The sequence below is a fragment of the Rhyacophila brunnea genome, unplaced genomic scaffold (assembly GCF_057557595.1).
Source record: "Rhyacophila brunnea isolate RB1 unplaced genomic scaffold, BYU_Rbru_1.0 scaffold_4, whole genome shotgun sequence".
Taxonomy (NCBI): Eukaryota; Metazoa; Arthropoda; class Insecta; order Trichoptera; family Rhyacophilidae; genus Rhyacophila; species Rhyacophila brunnea.
The window spans coordinates 9,941,244-9,967,284 of record NW_028233068.1 but is presented as its reverse complement, the minus strand read 5'-3'; the positions used below and the strand labels follow the sequence as shown (position 1 = coordinate 9,967,284).

General features: G+C 32.0%; 1 protein-coding gene across 1 annotated transcript; it reads left to right on the top strand.

Annotated features, from left to right (window-relative positions):
• Positions 1-6,299: 6,299 nt before the first annotated feature.
• CCAP (Crustacean cardioactive peptide) lies at positions 6,300-25,799 on the top strand. Its single transcript, XM_085953926.1, has 5 exons — positions 6,300-6,410; positions 18,697-18,798; positions 20,033-20,120; positions 21,589-21,653; positions 22,740-25,799. The coding sequence occupies exons 2-5, from the start codon at positions 18,706-18,708 to the stop codon at positions 22,929-22,931; spliced, it is 438 nt and encodes a 145-aa protein (XP_085810052.1). The 5' UTR covers positions 6,300-6,410; positions 18,697-18,705; the 3' UTR covers positions 22,932-25,799.
• The last annotated feature ends 242 nt before the right edge of the window (positions 25,800-26,041 follow it).

Here is a 26,041-nt window from a genome sequence, read left to right as displayed (position 1 = left end):
CACGTATGCTGACCATATACTTAGTTTTTGACTGGTTTATTTGCAGCCCAGCGTTTTCTGCTTTTATTTTCATAGTGCCACCATGGTCGATCATCCTCTGTTTGGATCTGCTTGTATCTGCTTGTAATTACTATTATTATATAATATATGGAAAAAATAACCATTCTGCATAATTTGTGGCACTAATTATATTTGAAATATGCACAGAATGTAGTTGTTTCTTTACTACTCAAGGAGAATGTGAAATAATCATTTTTCCACTAATCTTTGGAATCGTTTGTAAATGTGGTGTATGATTCAATAATATCATTACTATTTTTACTTAGTACAGAGATATCTTTTTTAAAATCAACACCGGTTACATCGATTAAGACATTAAATTCAATTGGTTTCAGTTTGACCAGTGTGCATTTGTCATTGGCGAGTGCGCGTAGTGCTTGAAGATGCTAAAAACAAAAATCCGAGTATAAAAAAACTACTCAAATAGAAAAGTAAAAAACTTAAATCAATTGGTATTAAAATTAAAATTCAAAGTATTCATTCGGTCGATAGTATTGATTAAGCCGACTCTCACATCTAAACTCGCCCGTCTGCTGCACAGCCATAAATCAAACCTTCTAGGAACGTCGTTTCGATGTTGCATAATACGAAAACGTACATAATAATATTTTAATACGGCGACCGGCGAGCCGGTATAAGAATGATCAATTAGTAGGTGTGTATATGCGTTCTGCTTGGTGCTGCTAGCAATGTTTTTTTTCAAAGTAAATAGTCGCATTCGACCAATCTGCGGAGCTCCATTTGGAAAAGTGTATTTTGTGAATAACGATGACGCCACATCGACGTATTCGATACGTTGCAGACATCTGACACCGGCTGACTACAGTTGATGACACTTGGTCTTGATTGTTAATTTGTGGAAAAAGCATAGAAAAATATTCAATCATACCAGCAAGGGTTAACCTAAACCGAACTAAAAAGTTATTTAGAAATTCATGGAAAAGATATCAATTCCTGTAATGTTTGAATTCGTGACGTTCGTCAGCTGGAATAATGTAAACAAGCCATGATGACGCAGGTATGTTTCTAGAATTTGATTAACTTTTTAAGACATTTGATACAAAATTAGAAAAAAAAGGTTTCATAAATGTTAATTGGTGTAATATCATTTTATTTTAGTTACTTTTTTACCTGTAGACACATTATAAGAGGTCAAAATGACTCCACAAAGTAAAGTCATCATATTCTAAAAACGGTTTAATGAAAGTAGGAAATTATAGTATGAACAAAGATGTTATGAAATATACATTTAAGCTTGGTTTAAATACTATATTAAAATGTATTAAATCAAATATTTTGAAAAATATCTTGAGATGACACTGACGGTCATTAAGGCTATACCTCAGCTGAGGCATGGTCTAAAAAGATCGTAACTATGCGACGCGCGGATTGTGCTAACGACGCGTGCCGAATGGAACATAATTTATCATAAAAATTAAACATGCGTCCATTTAGTATTATGTTTATTGTTATATTAGTAGTAATAATAATATATTCATTGACATGTCTTCTTTTTCGAATACAGGCATAACGTTTTTAGTCATCTTTACACGATATAAAACTATATTCTTACGACGCCATCACAAAAAACATCGACGTGCTCCCACCTCAAATGCCGCTCGGCAATTGGCCGATTATTTGCCGTTTCACTTATGTATGCTCTTAATGGATGTAAATTTAAAGAATTTTTGTTTAGTTGTATGTTTAAGATAGCCGAAAATAATATATAAGTAGGTATATAACGATTTTGCAGACAATTTTATTCGAAATCACCAATGAAGGATACGGCATTCCTCAGTGGAGAAGGGTAGAGGTAGGCTGTTAAGATCTGACATAAATAGTGCACACTAAACTTTTTCAGTTAAACGTATTTGTTTCCATTGAACTAAGACCACAATATGATGATATTGTTTATTAGTTTTTAAAATTTAATTAAACCCTGCCTAACCTAAGCCATAGTAGATAATAGTAAAAAAATATTCGTTTATCTATGAGATATCTAAAATTTTGCTATTAAACAATAAATAATTTTAGATATTTTATAGTGATATAAAAATATTTTTTCTCGATTATGGTTTGGTGTGGCAAAGCCCAACACAATCTGTAATAATATGTAACTATTCTTAGTTCAATGAAAACAAATAAGTATGGCTGACGACAAAGTTTAGTGTGCACTATTTATCTCAAATCTTATCAGCCTACCTCCACTCTTCGCCACTGGAATTTCTAGTTTGCTTAATACATTCACTGCTGACCAGTTAATTTCTTTTTAATTACCACATTTAATGTTAATTATATATAATGGTCAACTACTGCACTAAATGAGTTAATGGCGGTACTATACATAGGGACGTCACTGATTGATTGAATAATGAATATGATTAGGTATAATATATGGCAAAGATAGTGTGCATTCTGATGATGTTGATTTACGATTGCCAATCATGGCATCTTACGAACATGATTAGGTTGATTCAGCAAACTTTTTAATAGTTAATCATTAACCTGTGCATGAATCACATTATAATATGTATATTGCAAAAAATGATAAATTATTTTTATGATAGCAGTGGCGGGCCTGGGATTTTGTGTCAACTAGCGCTAACGGTACAATTCAATTTACGAATACTTAAGAATAACGCCCACTATGGCCGAGCGGCTAATGTGTCGACTTATAATATTGTGTTGAATATGCATATGTATTATTCTGCCCCCATAAGCAAAAAGGCAGCTATTTGCCAAAGTCACATTTTGAGATAATGAGACATTAACTTTTTTTCAACTTTTCTTAATAAATTTTTAAAATAATGTGATTTGATATATTATATAGTATAAGCAAAAACCAGTATATTTTCAATCGATGCTGTGTTTTTGCTTATGAAACTCGTTATAATGTCTTTTTGTTTAGAATAACTACCGTTTTTGTGAAAAAAAAACGAAAAGCAATATGTCGATTATTATACTGAAATAAATTTTATACCGCTTTTGACTTTATGTCAAATGGTTCAGAATTTCACGTAGAGCTGACACTAACTCAATTTGTGATTTTTGTCGAAAAGCTGCCTTTATCCTTATGAGGACAGTATTGTTTTCAATATGACGTGTTTGGAATCAGAGTATGTACCTACCTAAATGGTTGAGCACCCATTTCTCAAACCTCCACTCTGTGGAGGCCCATAAGATCATATAATTTTGATCTTCGTAGGATCCGGAAACCTAGATTTCCATGTTTGGAGAACTGGACCACCCCCAAACGTTAATATTATTGTTACTGTATTGGCACACGTGTATAAATTTCAAGTGTTTGGGTTGGTCTACAGGAAATAAGCGAAGAGAGTTATTTTGAGCGTGATAGAAAAATACTGTAGATTCTAGTTTCTTTTTTTATATTATAAAGAGTATACCCTACCACATGTTTTTAAAATTTAAATTACAAGTGTAGACATTTTCTAAATATGAAAGATGTTCAGTGTTTTAATAAACAATTCGGGAATTTGATTATAAATCTCATATTTCTGTTTAATTGGGAGGAAGTTTTTGCTTTTTTATGTCTTTATTGAATCACGGGAGTACACGTTTTACAAAAAATATATGGAGCAGGGATGAAAACAGTGGCGTTTCGTGGGGGTGGGCAAAGCAAAGGCGGCGCATTCTGAGGAGCGGCAAATCGCGGAAAATTACTCGCATTATGCAATTCGCATCAAAGAAATTACACACATTATGTGGTTTAATACATGCGTCATCGTAGTCAATCCTGCTCATATCTCTATGAGTCAGCTCGATAACGATTTCGGTCCTGTATGGTTCTGGAATAGATTTCCCTAAGGGATTACACTTTTATTGGTTTCACTATTATGGTCAAGCTCTGGTCAGAAAAGACCTCCTTGCACACCTTTTAGCTATCAAAGACAATATACCCTTTATAAAGTTTATTCTCTGAAGGTCGTAATATTATAATAGATATTTTTAATAAATAACCTAAAAATATATTGTACTTCACACATAAAATCAAACAAAAATTAATCATTGCTAGAATAAGAAAATGGGGGTTTACGACATATTATATCGATTGTAGAAAGGATAAAGGGTGTAGCCCTCAGTTTTTTCAAAATAGGTTTTATTACATAATAACGTTATAAACGACTAATTAATATACGTTGTGTCCAAAAGATGTAAGCTGCAAATGCCTATTTATTATCTAAACTTAGCTAGCAATTCAAAAAAAAAGAAGAAGAAAGTGATGTGGGAGAAACGACTTAACCATTATTTTTGTTGTTTTTTTTTTTTTTTAAACTCAATAGTTAATTTCAGATTAGGGATGAAAAAACCAACTTACCAATTATCATGCACATGTTATGTCCATTTTGTATTTTAACTTTGACCGAAAACATAACAAAAATGTTTTTGTGCCTCCTGTAAAATTAGATTTGTGTGGATTACGCTTTTTTTTCCTTCCCACGGTCGATATTACAGGTAAGTATACTTTAAGAAAAAAATATATATAAACTAAGTAAATTTAATAATTTTTCGATAATTCAAGAACCAGGAACGCAATTTTTATTTTTTCCAAAAGAGGATTTCACGAAACGGAGGTAAGCTTCGCTTCGGTCCATTTTGAGTCCTGGAGTAGCAACATGCAAGAACAATTTTGCCAAAATCATCGTTGATATCCTATAAAGATAAAGGATATAGCACAAAAATAACAAAACAATATAGTTGATACTAAAATAAGATTACAATGCTACCTTCAACACGTATATGCTATTTCGAAATGAAATAAAATAATATATTGTAGGTACCCGCTCGTGTCACTAACTAATACCTAATTATAAACATAACATTATGACGTGCGATGCCGAGCGAGAGAAAACGATTCAGTAGTCTTCATGTAAGAGAAGTCGGAAATAATGACGGTAATAATAATTAAATTTAGCATAATATTATGAAATTCGTGCGCAGTAGAAGAAATCGCAATCTGCGCAATTTAAAGATTAAGTTGTTCCACTATTATAGTTGACAATGTCTCTCGGAACGGACCATACCGGATCTAATCTATGCCAATAAATTATCTATGCCAGTGATGGCGGACTTATTTATGCTTATGTGCCAAAATATTCGTAATTATGAGCGACGTGCCAATAACTAATATTGGGGATAAATTATAAATTAGGGACTGATTTATGTGCCTATTAGTAGTATTAATTGATTATTATAAATTAAGGGAAATATTTATTTTTTTATTTCCGCCCTGCCGTCTCCATAAAGTGATAAGTAGGTATGACGCAAAACATATCTGTGAAATCTCAATGAAATGCGATGTTTGCTCTTATAAATTAGAAGATTTGACCAATTAACACACACATATTTATTAGGAAAACCGAAGTAAAATCGCAACAAAAACAATATTTCTGAATTTACAAGTAGAAAGTACAATGCTGGTGAAAAACTGATGTCAAGCGATTTACATAATTTAGACCAAATTCTTGTGTTCATAATATTATTACAATGACGACCGTCCGGCCGACTCAAGCGCAATATTGCAAGTGTGATGAATAATAGCCAATATTCTTTATAAAAATGCAAATGTATTTTATAAAATTTGTTTCATCTAAGATTCTTTCGCGTGGCAATAAAATTATCGCGCGTGCTACATATGGCACGCGTGCCATAGGCTCGCCACCGCTGATCTATGCTGATTAAGTGCTATACTATACTAATACTTTTTACATTGACTGTCACAAAACAAAATCGGCCCGGACTAATTATGAATGTGAAAAATATTATAGGTATTTTAAATGTGAATAATTGGGTTGTTATTTCATTTAACAATTACCTACATAGGTTCACCAAAAATAACTGTAAATAAAGTTAATAATATAATGCCTATCCACTAATAAAATTGTTAGTAATTAAATAATATAATTAGAAAAATAAAATGGTTGTTATCTAATAAATTTTATCTTGTTATATGTTGTTATATGTTGTGATTTTACGCAACTTAATTAATATAAAGCAAATGTGACGAAGACCGTCAAATAAAATTACCACATACGTTTTGATTAGATACTATGACTGACTGGCGGCTTATGTGGATTAGCTCAAAGTTGAATTTGACGGAAAAGGAATGAACGTAGCACACCAAACCGTAAATGCTACGCCGGTCCTGAAATCCCCCCTTCTTTTAAGGGTGGTTTCCGATATAAAAGCAACTTCATTGGAAAAACTCTCTTCATAATGTAAGAAAACTTACCCAGTGATTATTATATAACATTAATATTTGATTAAACTCAGTTTACTTCGAAACTTGGACGAGTTTGACACAGGGGAAATATAGATTTTCAGATCAAAAGGTAAGTTTAATAATTTCTTTTATTTTGTTAACTGTCAATTCATGGTGGAACTGCATTGTATTGTTGTTAGTTAGTTGAAAATGTCCCACTGAGGCGGACGAAACCGGTCCTAATATATCAATTAAAGTGGAATAAGTACTATAAAAAAATTGCGTTTTATTAAATAAAAATAACAGTAAGTTTAATAATTATTAACATCAATTACTTGCATACAACAAATAAATTGATTGTATATGACTTATTCGCTAAAAGTAACTCAATTAATTAAGAATGCTTGTCTAAAGGAGACGAAACTGGTAAAGATCTTTAAAATGAAACAATCACACGTAGAAGGGCATAATTAATTACCTATCTGTTATTATGAAAAATTCCAAAAAGTCAAATATTTTTTTGGTGACGTATTTATACAGGTTTAATTTTATCAATACGGTGTATAAGTATGCAATATTTTTTCACTGTTATTTCTTGTCGTTTAAAAGACGTAGTATTAAGAAATACAAGATTCGTTTCACCCTTAATACATAAAATGCTTGAAAAAGTTCAACAAATAAAATATAATATATTTACATGGCAATATATAATATTATATTATTTCATTCATTGTACATATGTTATTTATTTGTACGATTATAATACGCTAACGATTGTTTTCTGACTGACTTTCTTCAAAGAATGCTCGTTTTTCACTCTCTTAAAGCTCGTATGTTAACTTCTGCTTTAAATACATTTTTGCCTGCTTTTACGAGGGATAATTTCCAATCCTGAGGTCCTAAAGGATTTTAATTTATATGCTTCAGTGAATTTTTACTTAGGTGGTTGCAACCATGACCTCTTCTGAATCACAGCTGTTTCCTCATGTCAGGCTTATCAGCCACCGAGGGATGCAAGACTTCAATCAATCAATTTCATATTTTGAACGTTTATTTTGTATAATTTAAAAGTCTAAGTAGGTATTAGATAGTATGTATTTTTATTTAACTTATTTGATTATAACCAGTTTTTTCAATTTAAATTTCATGTCGTGAACGTTCTAAATTCAAATTTTTATGTCCACATTGTTTTGTTTTTAAACAAATATAATTAATACTATTAAAAATTACAATACATGATAGATATTCGATTTAAATCTAAATTTAAAAGAGCCATATTTAATTCCACGGCAATCTGGGTTAGCGACATTGATTTTGATTTTGGCATTACATATAATTTAAAAATTCCATTATTACCCAAGGATTTATAGTGTCACTTATAAATAAGAACACTAAGACGGTGTTTGAATTAGTAAATTAGTTAATTTTGTAAAACGAACGGTCGCTTAAAGTTTAAACTGATCCTTATGAAAAATGTAGATACAATAACAATACACAATTGAATAATTAATATACAGATTTTCTATAAAGATTTGACAATTAAAACTGAAATAAATGATATACCATTATTAAAATTATTACCTACGCTGGAAGTTTTTTTAATTCATTATTCACTCTTGAAAAATGCCATGACATATAAATTTCGAGACCATTACAAGAGCAATACGGCATGGGGTTATATCAACAACCTTTTATAGTAAGAAATGATCAACTCTACCTAATGGGGAATGTGAAGGGTTGATCTTGATACCTATTGATTAATACGATGCATCGAATTCACAGCCACCGTCTCAGAGACGTCCACTCTACCGTCTAAGCCACCTTGGGTTCACCATCTAGGAAAAGCAACTCAAATCCCATAAGGTCATAATCCCATAATCCCAAAACGTTTCTATAATTATATATATTTATTAAGGAAACAAACAGTTACATTTTGATTACAAAAATATGTTTAACAATAGAATAGTAAAAAGTTATTGCAACCAGCAAAGTTTCCATAATAAATAAACATAATATAGTTAAGCCTAACAAGATAGAAAGTAAGAAGAACATAAATATAAAGAATTTACATAAGAAAAATTAGGAAGAATGATGAATAATAATTATAGACAAGAAAGTAACATTTTTTTTTTTAAATATTTAACCTTATCACTGCCAGCCAATTTTTACTAGGCCAGCTATTTTCGGAATAAAATAAATCCTTTAAAAAATATAAAATAGGAACCGCATGATACATATTTGTGAAAACTTAGCAACACAAAATGTTTACCGAGCTTAGCGTGAATATTTTCACACTAAAATGATAAATATTGTTTAGAAAATATACACAGAATGTTTATTCAGAAATTATGATGTTTACAAGAACCGACGAATATATTCGTCCGTGGCCTGACGCGACACACATGCTTTGGCGAGTTAATTCGTCCATGGCACGGATCAGGTTAAGTATATATATCTATATTATAAGTTATAAGTACATGTGTTAAAATATCTACGTATTTCAAGAAGATAGCTATTTGAAATCACCCATTATAGTATTCATATTTTTACGGTAAAATGGTCTGTCAGTAGTATTTATCAAAGTGTTTCATAATTTTGAGATAATTGCATTCAAATATTATAGAATCACTAAACCAAGCCATAAAATATTAAATAGAGTATTTGTTAGAGGTAGAGATAATCTTGGTAAAGTAAAAACATAAAGTCCAGAAACCACACAGATAAAACTGAGTATGTAATTTGAATATATATATATTCTTTTTAACACTACGATAGGCCATGGGGCCTAACGACAGTATAGTGAAACAGTATTTGAAATGAAAAAATCACAAATACCCAGGCTTTGAGAAAATCATATAAGTTAAATTATATTGTGATTTTACCGGGTTTAAATCCGGAGCCCCCGAATGAAAGGCAAACGCATCACGGTGTTCGACCCTAAGACGAACATATTATTATGGGCCTACACGGTGTGATGTTCTATTGACAGATTTTTGATAATTAATATTATACTATGTCCTCAACGATATCTTTAATAATAGGTAATTATTTTTAATTAGATGGGTACAGAATGTGATTATAAGAAAGAAATACCTAACTACATTGTTATTTTTACTACGTTGGTGGAGTTCATGGTTATTATTTAGAAAAATATATATGGTAGAGGTTTCAAAATCAGTCAGTGCCTCGGGCCTCTACGTCCACAAACACGCTACTGAGTGAAATTAGAGGAATGCTCACTTATATATGCTTTTAGCTTTCAATATACCATATAATATAATATGCAACATATATAATAACTTTTTGGTACCTACTTACAGTAGCAGTTTTTAATCTTTTTTATTTCACGGCGCTCTTATTTTAGTAAGAGTTTTTGAAGCAGTTAGATACATAATGTTTGGAATAAAGGAAGAGCAGTATGCTGCGCTGAAAACTTGATAAAGTCTGGGAAAAATAGCCATCGAAGCGTACGAATAATATATCATTGCGATCGTTAAACGTATTGAATTAAGATTGCCTGTAATTGTTAAAATATTGGAAGAAGCGCATATTTTGGAGACCTCTGACTTCTGACTTCTGACCCCTGACACAATAAAATATAATATATAAATAAAACCTATACAATTCATTATATGTATTAGATTAACCTATATAGCCAAAACAATATAAGTATTTTAAATTTCTGCAAAATTATGTTCGATAGGTGTCTCTGTTTCGTGTGTCAGGCCATAAAGCGCGAGAAGACCCGCCGAGTGTCCTCAAATATTAAAAATATTGAACGCGCTCTTCGTTTATGTGTTTTTTTTATTGCATGTTATGTTATAGATGTAACTATTTAAAATAGTACATTCTGTAACACGTGCTTAAGTTTATCACATTTTTTACACTCGAGAATAAAATTATACCTTAGTATAGCTTCACTCAGAAGTACGGATTGCAATACAGAATGAAATAAACCAATACCGATAAATAATATAGGTATATAAATCTCTTCAAAATGTTAATATTTCATAGAAAAAATATCTAAATACGTACATATTATTATAATACATGTAAACTTTTAAAAATAGGTAAACGTAAGATAATAATTATGATAGAGATATTGATGTTTACAAATAGTTGAATGTTTCTTCGAATGATCTTTCAATAATTTTATAATTTGAAGTGATCTTAGATGTGTATGTGCCCCACTGATAATTCCATCTACTGTTTTATTAGTTTATTACACTTTTTACACTTACACATCGAACGGCAACGGAAGTAAACTAGACATCGCGTATCCCGACAAAAAATTACACTCCTGTTACCTTTTATGTTAGTTAATTCATTTCATTTCCACATTCAATACCGAATATATCGGGTTTTAAAACCAGTATTTCGGTATCGAAAAATACTGAGATACCGGTTTTGAAATGCCGGTACGTATTGAAATTCCTACTCAGCGCATCTACTCTATACACAAGACTGCTTTCGGCCTTTACGGCAGTTAAATAGAGTATCGAAATATTAACACTTATTGTAACAATTACAATAAATTAGCCGTCTGACCTGTTAAAACTGTCTATCTCACTATAAAATTTATCACAGCCAAGAGAGGTGCTGTTAAAACATACCACTTATTTTAACAATTACAATAAATTAGCCGTCTGACCTGTTAAAACTGTCTATCTCACTATAAAAGCCAAGCCAAGCCAAGAGAGGTGCTGTTAAAACATACCATTTATTTTAACAATTACAACTAACTTATTGTAATTGTTACTTTCTTCTTTGGACTATGTCCGATCCTAATAGCATAATATGGGCCTCCACAGGGTGGAGGTTTGTATTAACAGATTTTATTTTTACGAGTAATGGATGTCAGCCACTTGCTCAACCTATTAGGTCCATACTCTGACTCATACACAAATTGAAAAACAATATGTGTACTTGCCATACCCGGGATTCGAACCTGGGATCCTCGACACTATAGACCGACGCTTAAGTCACTCGACCATCGCGACCATAAGTGCTAATACTTAGATACTTTCCTACCCTAGATAGCGGCCGAAAGCAGTCTTGTGTATAGAATAAATACACAGAAGGGTTCACTTCTCTTATTTTTGTGTGCCCTGTTTTTGCCCTTAGCATAAAATCAAGGACAACTAAACCCGGTGTCATTGGCCGGAAATATTCCCATGTATGTTTTATAAGGCATTTCTTATACGTATATGTATATGCACAGCGCATATGTTTATAATAACTTTGGCAGTACTTGGCTAAGTAGACGATGGACCCCGCCGCGGTATGATTATTGGAGCTGCCTGATCGTATCAGAAGCGATTTGCCATGTAAGTCGCGCGATGCTGGTGTTTAAAGACCGCGGGGGGTGGGCTTCTGTGGAAAACAGGAAAACATGGAAAAATGTCTCACTGAGAATATGAAGAGTGACGTCTACGCCATGCGAGGTAGCGTAATAGTCACTAACATAATGTAGATATGCACTGGTAAACTATTATAATCTTTTCTTTTTAACCTTTTAACAACTTATAATAGTTATAACATTTTATTTTCGCCATGCCTACCAATTTAACCACACGAAAAACATTTCTAAAATACCAACAAGTAAAAAACTACTTTCACTAATAATCATGGCAAATAGTTTTCCACAGAGTGGAGGCTATATTTATTTGAACAAAAAAAACTGGTTCTAATCAAAAAAAATCGTCGCAGGACGGATGTTATGTTTCATGATGCTGTGTATCGTGCAATTAACTTATTTGATGGCACCATAAAGGTTGATTTATTTTTTATTACCTATATAATGTTTGTGGACGTGTTAAATAGGTCAAATTTATAATTGTATATATTATCATGTTTCTTTAATATTTACATATACACATGCTGTCTTTTCTACTTTCTTGTTATATTAGTTGTTATTTGTAATTAAGATATTTTTATAATTTTGTATTTATTATGTATTATGGCGCATTGGCCAATCGCTGTAATGCCGTAATACTCTTTTTCTAAATAAATAAATAAAATAGTTAGATAAAAATACATTACAAATTTTTTAGAATTATTAATAAGCATGTCCTTGCTTTTTCGTACAAGGTGGTTGTTAGTAATTTTGAACAATTACAAACACCCAGGCTTTGAGAAAAACACATAAATAGTGTGTCCTCACCGGGAATCGAACCCAGAACTCTCGGGTGGAAGGCCAGCGCCTTACGCACTGCACCACGAGAGCCGCTCTATAGCAAATATTGCACTCACAATAGAGAAGAAAATAACATAAACAATGTTATACAATAAAATAAAATTTCAACACACATCACATGCCTGAAAGTGTTTATGTGTTTGGAGAGCGCATTGACTAGTCTTGCATCCCTCGCTAACGGCGCTGATAAGCTTGTCAATATTAAGTAGTCAATTTTAGTGCGATATTAAATTCCAGTAGTGAAGAGTTGTTAGCCATTGAGTTCTGGCTCTTCACCACAACACATATTGAAAAACACCACGCATTTTTCTAACGCGTGACCCACGGTAACGATTAACACAGAAACGGTCACACTACCCATTAGGCCAACGCACGTATTATAAATTGAATTAATTATTAATGAACAAAAGCCGTTTGCCAATAATTAACGCAATTAAGAGAGCGCTTCAGAAAGTATTGTAAAGACAATTAGTTATTAACCGCATTGCAATTATATAAGACACGTATAGCTTAGTGGAGAGCACATGGATGCAAATCCCGGGGGGCGTAGGTTCGAATCCTGATGGGTGTCGTATTTTTTCAAAACGATTTTTTCTACTAGTTATATATTATTATATTTTCTTAAAAGTGTTTTCAAATGATGTATGTTCAATATACCCATGAATACGTTTACCTTAGTTGAATGCTCTATTTCGAAAAAGTTACATGTCACTCTTTATAAAATGTGCAAAAATCTTCATATTACCTAAATACACAAATGTAGGTAAAGTAATTGTTTTGTAGATTTTTGAAGACAACCGTTAACACTTACTATAAAATAATATGTTATACATAAAAACTTTTCACTATTTATATTTATATATAGGATTGTTTTCACAATTTTTACTAAAACACATTGTGACAAAGTGACTTGTAATGTTTTCGAAATACAGCATTCAGGTTATACAATTCGGTGTAGACTTTCTTATCTCTAACGGATATGGAGAATGGATACTAATTATTCACTCGACCAACTAAGATAATATGCTCTAAAACCGACACACATATTTTAATATGTATTTGATCCAGTGTAAGGCCACGATGGTTTGGGCAAATGACCGATTACTTCACTATTCCTGGTAAAAAAAAAGTCCGCCAGTCTGTCAATACAACCTCCATTCTGTGGAGGCTTATATGCTCAGCTAAAAAACGAACACGGTAATTTACTTTTTTTTTTCAATGTATAAAAATAAACACTATATCATTGTTGAGCTGTGAAAATTGGTTTATAAGCACTAACAATAAGGCGAACTTTTAATTTATAGGTTAGTTCTCTAAATATGCAGATTTAACAAAATAACAAGTAGTAGAGGGGTTGTTTTTATTGACTGTGTGTAATAGTTCCAATTGAGAATTTACGTATGTAAGCTTGAGTCACTGACAAGTTAAAAAAACGAAAATCAATAATAATATTGAGAGGTTTTTATATAGGTACGTTGATTGGTTTTTTATACATTTAGATTATGAATTGTTCGCATATATTATATATTTTAAAATTTTAATATTTTCCGACTAGGGAACACAAACATAATATAGAATGTTTGCGATTTTGTAAGAAGCCCTTGAATGTTCTCAAACATTACCAATGCGCGATGCGTTCACGTGACATATTTTAATTCATATTAAAACACATATACATAGTTTTATTAACCTAAATACATATTGAAAATCACACGTGTTTAAGCTTTTCCCTTATTTCTCCATACCTACTATATAATCATACATAATCCTACAACATTTTACATTTATTTTTATGTTCCTCGTGTCCAAGTGAAGTGTTAATAATATTTAAACAATAAATGGCATGATTTTCTATAGTCTATTCGAGACTAATAATTATTCCAATATTGTTTTCTATGTGCTATATGCTATATGCTATGTGCTTTTCTATATCTATGTGCTTATCGCCAAAGGTCAATGGCGATAGTAGTGGTTGGAATCCCCAGTTTTAGTTTACAATGAGAACATAAACATTTTTAAATATCATAAGTATAATATTGTATTGAATACAAAAAACATCGACTATAATTTTCCTTATATGTAAAAAAAAATAATTCCCAAAGCGATTGGATAATTACAGCTAATGGTAGTTCTTCAAACTCTTTAGTAAATCCCCATTTACACTATAAGATTGAGCATTATGACATTGACAAGCCTATAAAATATAGACATATCTATTGTTACCGTCATAATAATAAATCGGGAACACATGTGAGCCGATGTATTGTTGTAATCGTGATTGATTGGCCAAATCACAGCTAGTTTGATTTTTGTTTTAAATTCGCGTCTCTTTAGCCCGCCATCGAAAGCGACTAGGTACCTACTATTCTACTAACATAGAGTTTTCGCATTCTTATATCTGACAAGAAGTCAGTTGTCCTTCAACTATGCTAACACGAATAAGCAACATCTTCGAAATATAGGTTTATAGCTTTCCTAGGTTTATTTATTTTCGAAACGATTGATAATCAGTAGCGAAGGGTGGAGGTAGGCTGTTAAGATCCGCATATAAATAGTGCACATTAAACTTTATTAGTCATACGTATTTGTTTTTATTGAATTATGACTACAATTTACAGACGGTGTTGATTAGTTTTGAAAAAACAATTAAACCCTGCCTAACCAAACCATAATTATTTTTGTATATCTTGGCCGATACGACAAAATTGTGCACCCTTTTTCATTCGTACTTATTTGTTTTCGTTGTATTAAAATACATATTACACATATTATCGGTTCATTTTTTTTAAATTCATTAAGCCTTGCATGAACCAAACTATAATAAATATAAAAATGCGCTATCTATAAAATAGCCAAAGTTGTGTATAATTTAATTGCATAATTTTAGATTTTTTATAGATAGACAAGTATTTTTTGACAATTATCTATTATGGCATGGTTTTCACGGGGTTTAATTGAATTAAAAAAAAAAACCAACACCATCCTGTAAATTGTAGTCTTAATTCAATGAAAACAAATACGTATGATTGACAAAGTTTAATGTGCACTATTTATAGCAGATCTTAACAGCCTACTTCCACCCTTCGTCACTGTAGATAAATGTTGTAATCTCGAGCCCCTTTCAATAAATTAAATATCAATTCCATAACTGTATACATGTGTTTTATCGAATGTGTAAATTAGTACTGAAATAAATATGTTTGGCCGTATCCGACCGTAAATGAAGTACCTATTATCAATTACCTACCCTCGAATCGAAATCGTGTCAAGTTTTTTGATATTCCCCGTAAAGTATCATACACCCTAGTGTGACGCTATCTTATTTGACTTTTTTATAACGTTTTTATTAGGTCGTATTCTTATTTGTCCGTTGATTGTTTATCCAGTGCAAATCTTGCAATCGATTTTTAACTAACTTCCCGGCTAGCTAGACATTTCAAACTTTTAGAATATATCAGAACACGATGCCAATGCATTCTTTTAATACTTTTAGCCATCTTTAAGTAGAATTGAATTCATTTTCAGTTAAATCTGTTTTATATGAAAAGTTATTTCGGAAGAAATCCGTAATCCAATCCACTATTATTACTTACTAGGGTCTGGGTTCCTAGCAACTAAAGTATTAATATATACGTGCGTAACTATGGAAATATATATGAAATGTTAAAATGACATTTCAGTATTATTTCTATCAAGTACAAATTTTTTTGATCGTTTAAGCTAGTCAAGTCTAGTTTATATGATTCAACAGAAAATTTAAAAACGTCGTATATAAAAAGTTATTTTTATCTTGTAATTATGTAAATATTCGTTGTTTGCTATTTAATTACATATTTATAATATAGTTTTATAATGGCGACTATACCTATATCAAATATAATATTCAACCCCTTGCGGCTAGGTCGATATGACAAGCCACGGGAGACGTGATATGGTAATTGAAAAACATTTACCGCAGGGGTCAAATTGAGCCAGTATCTCTACTGTAGTAAGTTAGTAGGTGTGTAGGTACATTTTTTTTAGATGGATCACTGTTTTATGTACTTACATAATATTGTTATGAATTAAGTCAGTGGTTTACAACCTTTTAGTTTCAAAGCACCCTTTGTAAGTAGCATAAGCCGGGAATAGGACAGCTGGACGCCAGGACAATTTAAATTTTAGTCAGTTTCTATCTACTACTTTGTAGTTTTAATTCATTTTACCTTTAACATAATGTTTTTTATTGTGGATTAAGAATTACCCTGCCTAAGGCTTTAAATAAAAATAAAAAAACTCTCTCTTTGTTGGAACTTAAACAAATGCACGATTAAATCATTATTTACATGTGCATATATAAATTGCCGCCAACTATTAAATCATAATATAATAATACCTATAAATAATAATATTATATTTGATATAGGTATAGTTGCCATTATAAAACTATATTATAAATATGTACTTAATTAAATAGCAAACAACGAATATTTACATAATTACAAGATAAAAGGAACTTTTTATATACGACGTTTTTAAATTTTCTGTTGAATCATATAAACTTGACTAGCTTAAACGATAAAAAAATGTACTTGATAGAAATACTGAATAAATATAGAATACTGAAATGTCATTATGATATTTCATATTGATTTCCATAGTAACACACGTATATATTAATAATTTAGTTGGTAGGACCCCAGACCCCTAGCAACCAATAATAGTGTTTTACTTTTAACGGATTTCTTCCGAAATAACTTTTCATACAAAACAGATTTAACTGAAAATGAATTCAATTCTCCTTAAATATGGCTAAAAGTATTAACAAAATGCATAAGTACCTAACGTCTACTTATTTTCGAATTGCGTGGCGTCCAGTTGTCCCGGCGCCAAATCGTCCTAGACCGCATCAGCCGGGGTTGATCCACTGATGAATGAAGGCTTCCCCTAGCTTCCTTCACTATTTTTGCAACCTAGTTCTTTACTGCCTACTACATTCACCGAATTTAATGGGTTTATCGATTCAGTGGGTGTTAATGCATTCCTGTGGTGGTTAAGTTTTACTTGGACTGCATTTGCTCAACGGTTATCACTTGTGTAACAACATACCAGTTTTTCTTGTAAATTTTTATGCCCAACATCTTTCTATGCCACGTGTGTTGATCCTTCTTTATATTATGTAGGTAGGTATCAGTGGCGAAGGATGGAGGTAGGCTGTTAAGATCCGCCATAATTGGTGCATACTAAAATTTGTCAGTCATACATATTTGTTTTCATTGAAATAATACTACAATTTACTGATGGTGTTGGTAAGTTTTTAAAATTCAATTAAACACTGCGAAAATCAAGCCTTAATAGCTAATAGTCATAAAATACTTGTATATATATCTATAAAATTCCTATCTAAAATTATGTAATTAAATCATACATAACGTTGAATATTTTATAAAGATAAAAGAATATTTTTTATTAAGCAGGGCTTAATGAATTTAAAAAAATGAGCCGACAATATGTATAACCTAACGAATACAACTAAATATGAATGAAAAAGTGTGCACAAATTTGTCGTATCGGCCAAAATATATCAAAACTGTTATGGTTTGGTTTAGGCAGGGTTGATTTGATTTTTAAAAACTAACCAATACCATTTGTAAATTGTAGTCTTAGTTCAATAAAAACAAATACGTATGACTAACAAAGTGTAATGTGCACTATTTATGGTGGATCTTAACAGCCTACCTGCACCCTTCACTACTCACTGGGTATAGGTATAAAGATTAATTCGCGTTGCCTACGCTAAAAAATGAACGAAACGGATGAGCCTATTATTTACAATTTATTATACTTCTTATTTTCTTTCGACCATGTCCGATCCTAATAGGATCATATGGGCCTCCACAGAGTGGAGGCTTGTATTAACAGATTTTATTTTTACGAGAAATGGATGTCAGCCTCTTGCTCAACCTATTAGGTCCATACTCTGACTCATACACAAATTGAAAAACAATATGTGTACTTGCCAGACCCAGGATTCGAACCTGGGGCCCTCGACACTATAGGCCGGCACTTAAGCCACGCGGCCATCGTGGCTGCATTTTTATACATATATAGTATATCATAATTTAGTTGAAATATTGTAGTTTTCTAGTTTAAGACTACGCATAACTTATCCCATTCTTATATTATGTTAGCTAATACTTTGTATGAAATTGATAATAACTAAAATATAACATTTTTCCAGATATTCAAGATGGCATCTTTCGGAGCAATGGCGATGATGACCTGTTTTTTGGCAGTATTCTGTTTAATCACCCTTCCAAAAATGGCCGCTTCTCAAAGAGCTGTAAGTAACTAGCTTTTCAGATATTACATAAATAATATATTAGCTGTCATTTCCACACATGAAATATCAACTATTTTCCGCGAATTTTAAATGAAAGATGTGTATATTATGATATATCAGAGTTGTTCTAAAAATGTCACATTACCTTTTTGAAAGTTTTAACTTTTTCCAATATCCGTTTTGCGCTTGGTTACATTTCAAATCAAAACTTTCTATTAAAAAACATGTGGTGGTTTCTAATTTCTATTCACATTCCGGTTGGAAAAGTATTTTCATTTAGTTTAACATGTTTTTTTTTTAATATGTGCCCAGGGACGGATTAAGGAATGGGTCATAATGGCTACAGCGTAGAGGCCTCTCCATATTTTTTGTTGTATCTCCATATTGTTGAATAAATTCACCTGAATTATGGAGTTATCGAATATCGATACACAATAATCAAAACCACACAACTAGATATTTCAAAATGTTTATATGTTTTAAGTAAGATAAGTTCAGCTTTAAGAGATAGCGCCGCAGGCGACTTTTTTACCATTAGAGAAAATTTGTGATGTATGTTTATCTCACTTATCAAGTCGACCTGCCTCACCGGGCCCCCAGGCTAGAGCCCTATCAGCCCCCCTCTTGTGGGATCCATGCATGGCGACATAAAACGACATTGGCTACAAACAGCTCAATACAAATAGGTCGACACCTCATTGACTGCATACCGCATAATGCTAATAGAAAAACCAATTTACAACCCTGATTTGTTCAGGAATGTGAAAATCTGCAAACCCATCAAACCAATGCGAATTTAGCTACAGCTTCATCTGTATTGGACCAAGTTATATAAATATAAATGGTACAGTTCGGTTATGAGGAATACAGCGGAAAACACATTTTGAAAATACCTGATATACCTACTGGATTATTTGCTAGTTTGGGTTAGGTTAGGTTAGGTTGGGTTAGGTTAGGTTTGGTTAGGTTAATGTTTAATGTTACTGAAGAACGGAAGAATAATATAGATTGTTTATTATAATAAAGAACTTCATGTACTTATATGTATTATTATGGAGATACTTAGTGTGCCGTGGGGATTTGACAAAGGGTCAAGTGTGCCATTTTAATAAAAATGTTGAATAACACTTCCGTAGATTGCCAAGGTTTGACTGTGTTTTTATCACAACTCCATGTCCATACCATACATAACTCATGTTTTATTTTAATTTACCCTATTTTTTTTTGTAAATAGATCGGCAGAGGGTACGACAGGGTTGAAGAGATGTCTCCAGAAATCTTGGCCGAGCCGCGAAAGAGGCCATTCTGCAATGCTTTTACTGGTGTGTAATCTGGATGTCAGCCAGACTTTCTTTATTTTTATTTTCTTAACACTACGGCAAAGCCAAATTATGGTAGTGTATCTATCACTAAAAAACAATAATCTTACAGGGAATCAAACCAAGAACTTCCGGTATGACAAGCCAGTGCCTTACGCATTAGGCTTAAAGATTTTGTGCAAATATATTATCATACCACGTCATTGAGGTTTCTAGCATTAATTTGTCATAGCATCTGGAAAATAAAATCGCTCTAGCAAAAAATCCTGCTTATAGAAATCTGAATTGAAATCATGTACTTATAACAGCTTGAATATATTATATTATTACTGTATATTGGATGTGGTTGAAGACTTAACATCATTGATTTATCATACCACTTATAACATTATATTATATTGTATGTGGTCGAGAAATGAATACATTGCGATAAGGGTGCATATTGGAGGTTTGCGGTTCACGCTTGACACATTGCATTCGACTATATATCACTAACGTGTCCATATAAATATTCAGATTTATATTATGTACTGTCCAAGTACCTATAAGTAAATGGCTAAAATATACATCTAGAATGAACCTGCCATGGGCGATGCCATTAGCAGAGCAATATGTAATATTTCAACCTAATTGTCCCGAATATCAATGTATTCCACTTGAATGAGCGTTAGGTTAGAACTTAAATGTTTGTAATGAAGGCTTTGTATCCTAATTGATCTAAGTTTTATACTACATATTATATATGAATCGCGTTTAGAAGACATTTGACAGGACTTCTAAATAGTTTTAGTGTGGTTGAAGAGATAAATAAATAAATATTATTGCATGTTAACAAAATCAAAACAACAGTCAGTTGTTTGATGTTTCGCTTTGGTTAATACTTGCGAACAGTTTTCCATGGTTATGTGATTGTCATAGCGCTCGAAATGGAATATTTTACGAACCGGAGCGTTCAATAATTTTACGTAAATATTAACATAGTTATCTAATTGCACGTGTATTTTATATAAATAAGTGTGTTAGATTTTTACATTATATGGGAAATCTAGCTGAGACGGTCAAATTAATATATCCACGAGACGGAGCGATAATTTTGGGGATATTACGAACAGGAACGGCGCTGCGGTGCGCTCCGGTCCATTTCGAGCCCTGTATTGTGATTATCTCGGAAATAACCGAGCACTACTGACATACTGTATGGAATTTACTATCTAATTGAGTGAATCTAAAACGTCAGGTAGGTATTGAAATGGTTGCGAGTTTTGACAGATTCGCGCCATAACAGTGTACAGTTTGCCACAAATGACTCTGCGATGAAAAATGGCTTTCATTTAATTTAATTACCTTACTAACCTTTTCTACCTTTATTCTCATGTTGTATTTAGACCCTATTTTATATATTATTATTTAATCAAGTAGATTTTCTTCAACATATTTGAATTTAATATTAAATTTGTATTACAATTCACAGGTTGTGGTCGTAAGAGATCAGCGCCATCTCAAAACCAAGATCAAGCCAAATCCAACATGCATAAGGTACGTAATTTTATTTTTTAATTAGCCTACATGCAGACAGCAATCAACCACAGAATCTCGGCTACCTGCCGTCGAATGTATGCAATCAAGCCACAAGATATCGCGCTTTGTAGTTGCTTCCAGTCAGTGTGCGCCGGTCCTAAGCAGAAGGAACTTTCCTGTTTTGCATAATTGAGATGCTGCGAATTGAATGAATACAAGTGACTAAGTTGAACAAACCAAAACTAAATATGCGATTGTGAATTCTACACAATGGTTTTTGATATTTAATTAATTTAATTAAAATTAAAAAAATATTTATTTACATTAAGTATAGTGAACTCTACAAATTACATAAAAAACCAACAAAAAGAACCGTATCTAATGAAAAATAGTGTACATAGAAATACATAAAATGGGTTTGGTAATGTTTTTAGTGTTTGAAGGAGGACAAATCATGACCAAAACCCTAAACATCCAAATTACACAAGTTTCTATGAAAATAATGCAAACATTTTATATATCATACCCATGATTGTTTACAGCCACAGAGCAGATTTGTGGTCCCTGCTTAACTTTGTATTCAAACCAATTATAATATGTTTGAATCAAAGAGGCTTATATTTGAATACTATGCCACGTAAAATAGGTATCTGGTCAGATACGTCCCAAGGCAAATTGCCGCCCTTAGGAAGACCTAGAATGCCGTCCTCATTTTTAGTCTCAAATTGTTAGCAAAATTATTAGGTGAAAACCTACATATTTTACTATCTTAAACAGACAAATGCAAAACAAATACATTTGTAGATACATAACATCTACTGAGGATTAGATCATTTCCACAAAACCTTCAAAAGACAGCGATGATTTTAGGCAAGTACGTGGAGTTGTGATTCGCTGCCAAGTTTGGAGGTTGCCTTAGGTTTGGATTTTTATAGGTATACACTTATTTAGATGCAGGCGTTCTGTCCACCACTTCATGATTATGCATAAACCGCTTACTGCCCAACACTAGAGTAATGCCAGGGTATGTGGTTTCGAAAATCGCAACTAACATAGATTCAAGACTTCAGTGAATGACTAAACAATGTGTTGTTATCGTTGCAGATCCCCATGGACGAATCGTTGGAAGCAATCCTAGACCTGTCGTCGGAGCCAGCAGTTGAAGATCTCTCACGGCAGATCATGTCGGAAGCTAAGATGTGGGAGGCCATCCAGGAAGCAGGGGCCGAGCTTATGAGGAGACAGCTGATCCTGCAGCAGGCCTCTATACCAAGAAGTTACCAGGCATCAAAGTGAAGATACTTTAGTCTATCTTATTATTGTTTAGGACTGGGCTGCTAACCGAATGTACGCTAGAGATATTCTTCAACTAACTGTGATTATCACAATTAATAGGTCATATTATATTATTACTGTGGGTTGAACGTATAACAATATCATTCATATATGTATTTAATAATATCCATCTTCATAAAGATATTAAGTATGTATATTATTTATAATAGTAGATATTTATAAAAAACAAAATTTTTATGTTTTCATTTTGAGAATTTTGAAGGTAGACAATGCAAATTAGGTACTTATATATATTTATTTCTGTTCCACGTACGTAACACAATTTTTATTTACTGACTTTCATTATATTTCAGTTACATGCTTCCCGATTTTGGTTCAGAAACTGTAAATACTGAGCGATGGCTTTGAATATATTAGCCACATTGGCCACATGCATAGTCGCATGGATGGTTTAGGTATGTTAAATGTTAAATTACCTACACAAAGAATATAACTAAGAATCCCCCCAATGCATACATTACGTAGCGTTAGACAGAAAATTATATTACCACATTTTTATTAGCTCGCTTTCTTGTTTGTCCAGTACAAATCTTGCAATCGATTTTTAACTAGCTTCTCGACTAGCTAGATATTTGAAACTTTTAGAATATATCAGAACACAATGCCAATGCATTATTTTAATACTTTTAGCCATCGTTAAGCAGAATTGAATTCATTTTCAGTTAATTCAGTTTTGTATGGAAAGCTATTTCGGAAAAATCCGCAAGGTGGCGCTTCGATCGAATTCAATGCTTGCACTTTTGCGTAACGACGTTCGACGATTTTGAAAAAAGAATAAAACTCGTTTTCTTGCTTTTGTTTGTTTTTTACTTCATATTAAATTTAATACATAGAATTGTCAAGTTTATATGATTCAACAGAATTTAAAAACGTGGTATATAAAAAGTTTTTTGTAATTATTTATAGTATTTAATCTTATGCCAATGAGTGTAATGTTTGCAGAATTTAGTGGTATTATTAATTTGTCACCAGTGGTTATTTATTTTATACCTAATTACAATTGGAGATACTGAAACTGACTCCATATTTAAACCATAACTCGCCTCTACAATGCAATGTGTAATATTTTTTTTATATATACGGTAATATACCAGCATTTTGACTTTATGGCCATGTATGATAATATTGAAACATTTTTTCAATAATTATTTCGTAAACACTGTTTTAAGAATATTGTTCTAAACAATTGAAGAAATATTTTTAATAGGTCGAATGAATTGTTTATTGAAAGAGATACGTTATGGTTATTTTAATAGTGATTAGTGAATTAGTGGTTACAGAATAAAATAATTGCTGGTATAGAATCGATTATAATGTTCAACTAAATTAAAAAACGAACTTTTTGTTTTTGCTGGCGCTACAATCATAATATGTTTTGACCTCTTGAATTCCTCTGGCATTCACCAACATCTATGTCTGTCTGTTCCAAGGTCCTTCCTCCACCTTATAACATCCCTTAGTTTTCCCTTTGTGTGAGTTGTTTAACATTTGTATAGATGCCCAAATTTAATGGACTGTATGGTGTGTTGTATCTACGTCTCCAATTCGATTGTTTATCATTGACTGACCCGAAGATACATCTCCGTACCTCTATGGCAGAAGCATATAAGTCGTGTTTTGGCGATTTTGAGATTTGAAAGCCAATATGTCAAAAAATGCCTACTTTTTGTTAAGGCAAAAGCATATATCTCTAAAACCTATAGATTTCTCGTAAAACGACTTGGAAAAACAATACATGTCATAAAATGTCAAGCTTTAACAAGGCAAAAGCATATGTATCTGACATATACGCTTTTGGCATAATATAAAATTACGCATGCGCAGACTTATCTATGATATTCTGCATTACCTTTGGCAACTGTCTTTATCGAATAGATTAGATTTAGAATATTTTAGATTCTAAACACGCTATGCTCAAATGAACCCAGCACAATTTTCAGAGCCATACGTGACAGCTGGTATTATTAGTGGATTTTATGGTTTGAAATTCAAGTTTTAGTTTCATGTTTTGACATGTAACACCTTCTTCGAACGATATTATTTATTATCTATTACAATTCTTCTTATTCGTTTTCAATATTATACTGTTAAGAAATTCTCGAAAGTATTGACCAATTTTAATTTTGTAAATAATAAGAGTAGTTGCCTATCGCATCTACTGACATAGTAAAAGTATGCTTAAACTCTGTATTCATCATAGAAAGTTACATTGTAAATAACACAAAAAACTCTTTTCCATAGTTTACATTATCCAATATGAAGTAACTTAATAGGTTAAACTATGAAACGTTAGTCAAACGGTTTGTACACACTCAAATTATTTTCAAATTATAATATTTATATAACTAAAACGTAATACGTATTTAAGTGGAAAACTGAAACATAATGTCGCGGTCAATTGGCCGCGGCGATATCTATTATTTCCTGAATCACTTAAACAAGTGTACAATACCAAAATGAATAATAATAATTGATACTACTGGAATGTTTTAAAACTGATTATTACACATATGACTTATATTCATAATATTCGTAATTACTAGAATATGCACACAATGGTTTAGCCGCCCTAAAAGCTTGGTCTGTCTACGGCGTATAAGCGCGACCGATACCTGCTGGGTTATTCTAGGAATAAACGTCTAATATTTCACGAGTCGCATATTATACATAGTATACAGACCAGGCTTTTAAAGTATAGTAATTACACTATTCATATGATATATTTAAATAATATAGATATAAGAATATAATTGATATGTTTCGAAAATTTAATTAACATCTACATTGTGCATTGAATAAAAGTATATAAGCAGCTAAGTTTGTTTATTATTATGGATTACAACATTATTATAACTTAGTAAAAACCTGTGAGTACATATTATAATATTAGTGCAATGGAGCAACTAACTTTTGACCATCGTTGACTTATGTGGAGCTAGTACCTACGATTAGTTGTGACGTTATGGTGATTTCAAAAACATATAAGCTTTCGGTCGCCGACCCTATATTTTATCAGGATAATAGTTATTGTGTTCATATTAATTCAGCGC

What these genes read in the sequence shown, in the direction of transcription:
- CCAP (XM_085953926.1), top strand. Translation starts at nt 18,706, where the DNA reads ATGGCATCTTTCGGAGCAATGGCGATGATGACCTGTTTTTTGGCAGTA. An exon ending in ATTCTGCAATGCTTTTACTG is followed by an intron (nt 20,121 to 21,588) that starts GTGTGTAATCTG and finishes TACAATTCACAG; the next exon opens with GTTGTGGTCGTAAGAGATCA. An exon ending in CCAAATCCAACATGCATAAG is followed by an intron (nt 21,654 to 22,739) that starts GTACGTAATTTT and finishes TTATCGTTGCAG; the next exon opens with ATCCCCATGGACGAATCGTT.